Genomic DNA, 9759 nt, shown 5'->3' on the forward strand with positions numbered 1-9759 from the left:
CTAACTGGCCATTACCAATGGAGCCAAAACTTTCCTATAATTTCAGTTGTTCATAATAAAAGACTTGTTCTTTTCAAATTTTATTCATAATTTAGCCTTCTGATAGTATTCGGTTGGATTGGTGTTTTTGTAATGCCAAATTCAAGTCTTTTCTTTTCTCAGTTCAGGGTAGAGACGGCTACCTCTAAGAACTTTAGTATAAGGAGAGAATTGTAATTCTAAAATCAATGGGGAATGTTTTGTCATTTCTGCTTCTCTCACTTCCCACTTGCAGCGAGCAAAATCTTTCCTTCACCAACTCGACTTCTCTCAAAAGCCCCTCTTGAAGTAATGAAGAGACCACCCTTCCATGGGAATTCTCTTCATCCCAATAAAACCTGAAACTCCCTTCTTTTTCTCTTTCTCCTTTTTCCATATTTTGTTTAAACAAGTTTCAATCTTTTTTCTCTCCTTATTTTTTTGTAGATTATTGAATTATTCTTGTTGATGAGAATGGCACTTGAATCCTCAATTCTCACCCAACCCACTTTCTTTTCTTCAAGAAAGTGCTCGTCTCTCATGTTTTTTAATCAAAATTTGAAGTACCCATCAAAGTTTTTATCCAAAACTAATCACTACCCAGCTTCTATTATCTCCAGCTTTCCCAATCCCGAGGTTTTCAAAGCCTTTGGATTGCGAAAAAATGGTATTTTTGGAAGTCAAGCACGTCTGGGATTGTTAGGTGAAGGCAATGAAGATGTGGGAAATAATCAGAATCTGATTTTGGTGAAAAGGGGGATTTTGGTAGTAATGGTTTGCAGTGTATTCGTCTTTGGTTGTAAACGAGTGTTTGCTGTCGAGGGAGTGGTTGATGCTGGGTATGGGGTGATTGGGCAGTGCATATTGTTGTTGAGGAATGCTTGGCCTAAGTTATCTATGCTTCTTAAAGTATTCAAGGAGCAAGGTGTGGTTTTGACAGCGCTTCTGGGCCTGTCTGCCTTCTTCTCAATGGCAGAGACTGCTATAACTACATTATGGCCTTGGAAGGTATTGATTTCTTTGACCCAGAACTGGATAGCTTTTATACTTATTGAATGCATGTTTTTGGTCGCTCAATGATGGAAATCAGAAAGCAAGTATACAGATTGTTGCAAATTGGAAAGAATGTAGTTGCTTTGGTCAATTTATAATGCAGTCTTTGGAATATTCTCTTTTTCTTGATTGTTGTGCAAATTTCTTTGGTGAGTTGATATATTGGCTTGAATTAATACAAGTTTAATTTTGATTCGCCATGTTAACTTTCAGTATAAATTCGATGCTGTATTATTAGTTTATGGTGGATTGCATTTGAACATATAATTTCTTATGGATGTGAGCTCAATCATAGTAACTTATAAAAAGGAAACAAATTGTTAGTGGTGCACACAAGAGGAGAAATATCATGGAGGAGAAAAGATAGAATGTACAAACACATTAGAGTGAAAAGGGAGAAGAAAGTGAGAGAAAACAGAGAGACAGAGAGAGAGAGTAGAGAAAGACAAGCAACTTATAGGATAAGCCATAGATAACAACATCATGAATTGTGTATTATTTCAACCATTAAACCCTAATTCTACACTAGTTATTTAGTATTGCATTTTGGTAAAGGGAAAAACAAATCTTTTGAAGTATAGATTGCACTTTAACTTTTAAGTTAGAGAAGGTTGAAGTAGAAATATCTGACACAAGTTTTCTTGAAATCCGTTTTTCATTTGATGTTAACCTGTGTTAGGTACGTGAGCTGGCTGAAAAAGAGTCTGAAGATGGTGTCTTCAAAATGCTTCGTAGTGATGTAACTCGATTTCTCACAACCATTCTTATTGGCACCACGTACTTCTCATTACCTTGATATATTCCAGTTCCATTTTTTTTAGATTAAGCTTGAAAGTATTTCTTATCGTAGATTCTATTTCTGTTCTCAGTGTGGTCAATATTGGAGCAACTGCCCTAGTCACAGATGCCGCAACGGCAATATTTGGGGAAGCTGGTGTTAGTGCGGCAACTGGAGTAATGACCGTATGTGTCAATATCCTGTTCTTTGATTTGTTTTGGGGGGTGTGTGTAGCATGCCTGCACTTATTTGTGTCTTGCTCATATAATGAATTTATATTAAGTTAGTAAAACAATTAATCAGTTAATTTGTGGTAGGTCTGGACATGAATACAGACCTACTTCATGTAATAAATATGAAAACCAGTTAACTTTTCTAGAATGGTGCTAGGTTGCTATATTGCTTCTCACTGAGATCACTCCAAAGAGTATAGCTGTTCACAATCCCACAGAAGTTGCCAGATTTGTGGTAAGTTTATTCTTTTCTTCCCCAGTCATTTGGGTCTTCAAATTTCACTGTCAGCCAGATGTGTGTTAAAACTGCATAGTTTTTCTTTTTCCCTATGTTTCATGCTATATGCTTCATGGCTCTCTTGGGACTTTGGCAAAGTTATCATTACCATTTCCAAATTGGCTAACTAATTGTGGTTGCAATGTTTGTAGGTCAGGCCAGTGGCATGGCTTTCTGTAATACTATATCCAGTAGGAAGAGTTGTCACATATCTCTCAATGGGAATGCTCAAAATTCTTGGTCTAAAAGGAAAAAGGTGAAGAAAATAATCACCTATATTTAATCTGTCTGGAGCTTCTAAGTCATCATGCATTTTCAGTTTTGTTTGTTTCCAATGGTTTGTCAAATTTTCAACATATGCCATCATTCTATTATATGCTTTTTGAATGCCTCAATGCCTTGTGTCTTTATTTTAGCGAACCTTATGTTACTGAAGATGAATTGAAGCTAATGTTACGAGGGGCAGAGTTGAGTGGAGCAATAGAGGAGGAGGAGCAGGTAACCATATATATCACATATGTCATAAGTTCATATGTTATAACACCGATTGAGCATTTGATTAACACATAATATTTGATATGCGGTGTAAATTTTCTATTACCTTCTGTTCTATAGCCCTAGAGCAGTGTGCTCCATATGCACCCAAATTGAAAATTTCTTCATTGCTTCCCCTTTTTGTATGTTTGTACATGTGTATGTTGTGTGTAGCCCACCTGCATGCTCTGACCCTACTAAGGGGTTTTCAGATAAGTTTTCTTGATGGATTAAAGAGAAGACATTAAGGAGAAATAACTGGTAGCCATAAACAAAAATTTGACTTCATTGAGGTGCCTAAAGATGAAATGATTCGAGAAGCAGTAGATCCTTCATGGCATATGGTAAACAACTAGTTTTATGCCAAAATAGATTCTTAAAACCCCTTCTCTATTAAGCCAAAGCTCACAATGATTATGTTATTTACCCCAATAGCTCAGGCTTAGCTATCTGGTACAATGCCAATGTCCAGGCATCCTCTTGTGATTGCTCCCTATTGTCCATGTTTATACTTTACTATTGGCATAAATCCAATTGAATCACTTCCTCTTTCTTTGTCTATGGTTCTGCTGCTCTTATTGTTGGAATCCTTCGCAGGATATGATTGAAAATGTGTTAGAGATAAAAGATACTCATGTTAGAGAGGTGATGACACCTCTTGTTGATGTGGTTGCAATTGATGCAAGCTCAACTCTTGTTGAGTTCCACAATCTGTGGTTGACTCATCAATATTCAAGGTAGATAATCTTAGTAATTCATCTCTTAGGTTCTTTTTTCCTTAAATTGACATGCTAAGAAATTTGTTGACATGTTTGCAGGGTGCCTGTTTTTGAGCAGCGTGTTGACAATATAGTGGGTATTGCATATGCTATGGATCTACTAGATTATGTTCCAAAGGTCAGACATTTTCTACTCTCGGTGTTGTTTCCTATCATCTGTAAGACTTTGCTTATTAATGTATGCAACAATATCATAGTGTGCAGAATTATAATCTATTTGATTTTGAAGGGTGAACTGCTAGAAAGTACTACTGTGGGAGATATGGCTCACAAACCTGCATACTTTGTGCCTGGTAAGTTTTAAACTTATCTTCTTCGGTTGATTTCATGCTTTGAGTTAATGTGTGGCTGAATTTTACCTTTCTATCTCAGTATTCATTAGGCCAAATGGCAGCTGTTACTTCAGTTTATAACCATTGTTAACATGTTCATTGTAGATTCAATGTCAGTCTGGAATCTTCTTAGAGAGTTTCGCATCAGGAAGGTTCACATGGCTGTTGTTCTTAATGAATATGGTGGAACTGTTGGAGTATGTGCTATGCTTAATTCAGAATGATATTGAACTTAGATTTATATTCTTAAATGATTTTTTACCTGTCAAAGAGCCTCAAAGTGAGATGGATTTATTTTTTTTTAAATGCACTTTTCGTGGATTTAAGGTGTTATGTGGAAGCACTCCCATAGCATAGTTGATAGCATGTTTCTATGCCCGCTTAAAACAGCATCATTGATTTGTATGGCATAACTTTAACTGATTTGGCATACAACATTAATATGGGATTGAACACGGAAAAGTTTGCCTGCAGTTGAAAGTTGAATGAGCTGTCAAATATTCCAAAATCCCTTCATCTCTTGTTACAAATTTGTCGAGAGTGAAGTCTTAGCAAACCCGAGAGACAACAACTGATATGCACTTATATTCCAACCCCACCCCCCCGCCCCCAAAAAAAAAATATATATATATTTTTTCAATCACCCACTCTATGTTCTTTTATCTCATTGTTTTAATGTTGGAACAGATAGTTACCTTAGAAGATGTGGTTGAGGAGATTGTTGGTGAAATTTTTGACGAAAATGATTCAAAAGTAAGGCTTACTACATCTTTGATGACTTTATCAATGACATAGTTCTTCTGCTTCAGACTTCATATTCCTAATTATTTAGGTTTAGTCAAAATGCTGCTTTTCATTACACCATAGACTTTATTCCTAATTATTTAGATTTTACTGGTTCTTATGTTTACCCTTCAATCTCTTATCTATTTTCTGGGTTTTTGATCATCATTATAAGTATGTTAGCATTGCATGTCTTCACTTTTGTAAGATTTGGTGACCGAATGAGGATCAAGTAATACTATGTCATGATTATGCTATCAATAGATGTGTAGACCTTAATAGCTGTGAACTTTATTTTCAAGTTTCTGTGGTCTTAATTATTTTTATTTTTGCCTGCTATAACAGGAGGAAATCCAGAAGAAAACTGGCTATATTGTTATGCGAGCAGAGGGAATCTTTGACGTTGATGCTAACACATCTATCGATCAACTTTCTGAAGATCTAAATATCAAAATGCCTGAGGTATGTTACTTGTATTACTCAGTGTTATTGATATAAGCCCTCAATATAAGTTTTCGTTGTACTTGCAAGTTTCTGCATGTATAGTTGAAATGTTCATGAATATGCATTCAGGTGTTAAAATAGAGTGTCCTTTGTTAATATCTATACTAGAGAGAACTATCAATTGGACCTTACCTCACAGTATGAAGAACTGGATCCACATATAAAGTGTCTGTTTGTCAATTATACAGGTATTGTCAACATTTTTTTTTCTTTTGCTGTTTTATAGGAACATCAATATGAGACAGTGTCAGGTTTTGTATGCGAGGCATTTGGATATATCCCGAGGACGGGTGAGAGTATTAAGGTAGTCCTTGAAAAGGAAAATCAAGAAGAAGATGATGAGAATTCCGAAGCTGGATCTGATCGTCAAGATTTGAAGGACAGGCATCAAATTTATAAACTTGAGGTATGGTTCAAACCTTTTTGCCATATGCAATTATATTGCATAACGTTGGTGTTGAATAATGTAATATTTATCTGAGTGCTTTATAATGTCACTATTTAGGGAGTGTAGTCCGACACATACTGAATGAAAGCAGTTTAGGATTTATGACATCTGGATTATGGATGAATTAGAATCTCTGAACCAAGTATTCAACATTTGAAGTGTCAAACATTTAGTTATTGGAATTATAATGAACTTTGGTCACTATGATATTATCCTTTTACATCAGGGTCTTCTACCGTAATGGCTACAGTGAAGTGATCCATCTCCTGTTTTTTCCAGTGAAATCACTCAAATGTTGATATTCTTATGAAATATTATGAGACTGAATGTTATACTTGACCAAAATGAAAAGAATTCTACACCTTTGAGAAAATGGTCATAAAACATATGTTACATAAAGGAGTAAGCACCAGATGAAATTCACTAAAACCACTAGGAAGGAAACAACACTAAGCACTCACCGTGGCATCTCTTTTTCAAATTACTGCTGCTGCACATGACAGCCAATTGAATGCTGTATTTTACTAATGCAAGAGTTCCTTGCATTCGTATTTTCTTTTCAAAGGCTAACTTAAGTTTGTTACATAAAGACAGCTTTTCTGTCTGAGTTTTCTTAGGATTCAAATTTTAATGGATCTTCCTGCAAATATTTCATCAATCTGACGAACATAAGATGAGGCCAAAACTTGATCAACTATATGACTAACACATTAATGCGGGCAACTTGTCTTTGATGCAGATATTAGCAGGAAATGCTCGAAAAGTGAGTGCTGTTCGGTTTGAACGGATAAACAATGAGGAAGCACTATTAGATGCCACAGCAGTAACTCCGATGATTCCAAAATTAATGAAGAAGAAATGGAGCAGTGAAGAAGACTCGAATAATGGTAACCATGATGAAGATACACTTGAAAAGAGGCAAGAGGATGATCTCTCCGATTACTATGTAATTTCTGATTATAAAGAGGATAATGAGAGTCCCAGTGAACAGTAGTTACATTACAATATTTGTTCTCTCTTTTCCCCCCTGAACTCCCCCTTTTTTCACCTCCCAATTTCTTACAGCTCCATAAGAAGAGGTATAAGACTAGAAAAACGGAAGAAAGAAACAAGAATATGAGATAGACTACCATTGTACAATTGTTTCAGAGATGAAGTGAGGTGTCAACATCTGAATCGTTAAAGGTAGATGCATGAATGGCAGTAACTCTTGGCTGTAAATTTGACAAAACCGGAGTCTCGATAACCTGTTGCTGAGTATGCATGCTCTGCATGCTAGATTCCCTGTAGAGAGATACTTGGAGAGGTCTTCTTGACTGAAGGATCAATTCAGAATGGAAAAACGTTTGGGATACCTCGTAAGGTGTAGCTGGATTGATCCGCTCTGCTTCAGAGAGCAGCCGTAAGACCTCTCTCTCCTGCCTCATTTCCTTAACTCTCTGCAACTGTTTGAACCTCTCTTGCAAGAGGGCGATGGATGAATGAACAGCTGGGTTACTCTGCCTACCCATCATAAAATGAACTGGTGCCTGTCTATGGTACTTGGAAGAATGGCCTATAACGTGGTCTGAGGTTGTTATATTCCTATATATAGGATATTGGTAAGCTTTGAAATCAATGATATATTTCAATGTAAGCCCTTTAATTTGATTCTCAATGATGTAAAAGAAAAAGGTAGAATCGGCAGCTGAGATACAAAATCCAAGGAGGCAGAGTTATGTGGCAATGTGTTGAGGTAAAAGTACATGATAGGGAGGAAAGGGTCGGAAATAAAATCCAAATTGGGGTGGAATGTAGCATTTGGAATGGTTTCTTTTGCAGAATAAAAGGATGGTTGATGCTTTGTCGGCTTGTTGCCAAGCGCTATTGGCCTTTCGAGAAGAGGGTGCCCCTTTTTTGGTGGGGGATTTGGTGGGATCTTATATTGTTCACCTTTCAACATTCCCTTTTCACTTTTGTGGAGAGCAAAAAGAGAATGGAGATTGAGGATGTCGAAGCAGGACAAGAGTTGGAACAGGGAATATATTTTGGACTCCCTCTCTCTCTCTCTCTCTCTCTCTCTCTCTCTCTCTCTCTTTCCACATTCTGTTTTGTCATCAAGTTGTTGGATAGAAATGGCATGGAAGGAGAAAGCTGTAGTTATTGGATTCGTTTTATGACTCTTCTTGTTCGAACACTTTTGTCTTTGAACTTAATTGTTGGAAGAGTGGGCGCAAGCTGAAAAGCAGCCTACCCAATCCTAGATATCTCATGGACTTTGGCAAAGTATCTAGCTTTAGCCAAGCAAAATCGCTGAAATGGAGGAATGAGTGGTGCAACTTCCTTGAAGCTTTCTTCTTGTCTGAGACCTCAAATATCAGTGGTGATAGTGTTGGCAAACAGTGTAATCCATGTCAATAATCTGTTAACAAAATCATGGCTTATGCATAAGGGTCTATGCACAAAACCATGGGTTTCAAATTGTTTAAGAATATATTAACAAAAAAAAAAGGAACTTGGGAGATGGTGATCAAAACATAGGTTTTGCCATATTGTTCCAACTAAAGCAGGCTATTAATAATCTCAAAGTGAAGAATTACTACCTCAAGCTAACAAATTAATTGCCCAAAATCAGGAGGAGGAACAATTAATGCTTTAGGAATAAATAAAATAACCTGTTTGCCATGTTGGACTAACTAGGAAATCTAGCACTATAAGGTTGTTGGGCCAACAGCTTTCCAGCAATTGGACAAAGAGCCTGTAAATGTCCTGATTTTGAGTCCTTGTTGGAAGGCAACTTCACTGTAAAAGTCTTTAACTTATATAAATATTTCATAATCATATGTCAAATTTCATATAAAAAAATGATGAACATTTCTGTTTACTGTCAAATTGTTCCATTTTTAGCTGCTGATCACTCATTTTGTTTAACACATGTAATTGATGGCAATAGCAAAGAAAAGTAATTTCAATTGGCTTAAGTCTGCTAGGCAGTTGTGCCTGAACCATCTTTTAAATGTAAACTTCATTAAAGCAGAAAGAGAATTACTGGTTTCAATCATGTGCTGACCTGTTGGTTTAATTGCTCTTGTCCTTGGATGATAACATTATAAAATGAACCTTATCACTCTATATTTCTGGACAAAGCAATCATTCCTTGAGAATATGAAGGTAAGCTGCTTATTTCTGGCTACTTTCTTGCTATTGTTTCAATTGAAATTAGAATCTGGGTTGTTATATCAAAATTGTTGGAATATGAATCGGGTCAAGTGGATGGAAATCGTATTTCTTTGCCTGTTTGGATGTGAAACATGATTTCATTTGATGCTGCAGCAAAAGATTGTTATCAAGGTATCAATGCACTGTGACAAATGCCGGACCAAGGCCCTGAAGATTGCTGCTGCAGCAGATGGTATGTTTGTAGTCTACCAATTAATTTCAACAATCGAAATTAAGGAATAATTCTTTTATTTTTTTCTTAATGGCATGTAGGTGTGATATCAGTGGGATTGCAGGGTCCAGAGAAAGATAAACTGATGATAGTTGGAGATGGGATTGATGCAGCCTGCTTGACTTGGTCCTTGAGAAAAAAGCTTTGCCATGCAAGCTTAGAGATGGTGGAAGAAGTGAAGGACAAAAAGGTGGAAGAGAAGAAAGATGCAGGTAAAAATGATGGAGAGAAGAAAGAGCCAAAATCACCCACAACTCTAGTTGTATGCTGTCCACAGCCTCAGCTGGAATATTTTGCAGTGGTCACTGAGCCCAATCCAGGCCCTTGCACTATATTGTAATGATAGAATAGACAGACCCCAAACGGCATCATCACCTTAAGGTCTCATGCCTTCATCCTTACTTCCAACTTCTCATTGTTTCTTCACAGCAGTAACTCAACAGGTTTGATTCTGTCGGGTGATGAGACCCCTGCAGATTTCTATGTTCACTTGTTTCATCTTAAGTATTCACCATAGTTTCCTTACCCACCATAACAATTGAGAATAAGATCGATGTCTGTTAAGATTAAGATCATTTTTATCATCAGAA

The 9759-nt window shown here is 36.6% G+C and overlaps 3 protein-coding genes across 3 annotated transcripts; 2 read left to right on the top strand and 1 right to left on the bottom strand.

Moving 5' to 3' along the window:
• The first annotated feature begins 212 nt into the window (after window positions 1–212).
• LOC18593341 (putative DUF21 domain-containing protein At3g13070, chloroplastic) lies at window positions 213–8028 on the top strand. Its single transcript, XM_018125163.2, has 14 exons — window positions 213–1026; window positions 1751–1848; window positions 1941–2034; window positions 2240–2317; window positions 2512–2615; window positions 2776–2857; window positions 3491–3630; window positions 3712–3790; window positions 3902–3965; window positions 4110–4201; window positions 4692–4757; window positions 5133–5249; window positions 5518–5697; window positions 6479–8028. The coding sequence occupies exons 1-14, from the start codon at window positions 487–489 to the stop codon at window positions 6731–6733; spliced, it is 1989 nt and encodes a 662-aa protein (XP_017980652.2). The 5' UTR covers window positions 213–486; the 3' UTR covers window positions 6734–8028.
• Window positions 6667–7253, bottom strand: LOC148761375 (uncharacterized). The gene has a single exon (XM_088808121.1). It carries the CDS (start codon window positions 7251–7253, stop codon window positions 6885–6887), a length of 369 nt encoding a protein of 122 aa, XP_088664247.1. The 3' UTR covers window positions 6667–6884.
• A 789-nt stretch (window positions 8029–8817) lies between the features above and the next one.
• LOC18593343 (heavy metal-associated isoprenylated plant protein 47-like) lies at window positions 8818–9759 on the top strand. The gene is made up of 3 exons (XM_018124619.2): window positions 8818–8889; window positions 9052–9130; window positions 9211–9759. The coding sequence occupies exons 1-3, from the start codon at window positions 8833–8835 to the stop codon at window positions 9507–9509; spliced, it is 435 nt and encodes a 144-aa protein (XP_017980108.2). The 5' UTR covers window positions 8818–8832; the 3' UTR covers window positions 9510–9759.

Source organism: Theobroma cacao, chromosome 7, assembly GCF_053813885.1.
Source record: "Theobroma cacao isolate CCN51 chromosome 7, ASM5381388v1, whole genome shotgun sequence".
Taxonomy (NCBI): Eukaryota; Viridiplantae; Streptophyta; class Magnoliopsida; order Malvales; family Malvaceae; genus Theobroma; species Theobroma cacao.

Coding starts and splice junctions, on each gene's coding strand:
- LOC18593341 (XM_018125163.2), top strand. CDS start 487: ATGAGAATGGCACTTGAATCCTCAATTCTCACCCAACCCACTTTCTTT. Junction 2,318..2,511: donor CAGAAGTTGCCAGATTTGTG/GTAAGTTTATTC, acceptor CAATGTTTGTAG/GTCAGGCCAGTGGCATGGCT. Junction 2,858..3,490: donor CAATAGAGGAGGAGGAGCAG/GTAACCATATAT, acceptor AATCCTTCGCAG/GATATGATTGAAAATGTGTT.
- LOC148761375 (XM_088808121.1), bottom strand. CDS start 7,253: ATGATGGGTAGGCAGAGTAACCCAGCTGTTCATTCATCCATCGCCCTC.
- LOC18593343 (XM_018124619.2), top strand. CDS start 8,833: ATGAACCTTATCACTCTATATTTCTGGACAAAGCAATCATTCCTTGAG. Junction 8,890..9,051: donor CATTCCTTGAGAATATGAAG/GTAAGCTGCTTA, acceptor TTGATGCTGCAG/CAAAAGATTGTTATCAAGGT. Junction 9,131..9,210: donor GATTGCTGCTGCAGCAGATG/GTATGTTTGTAG, acceptor AATGGCATGTAG/GTGTGATATCAGTGGGATTG.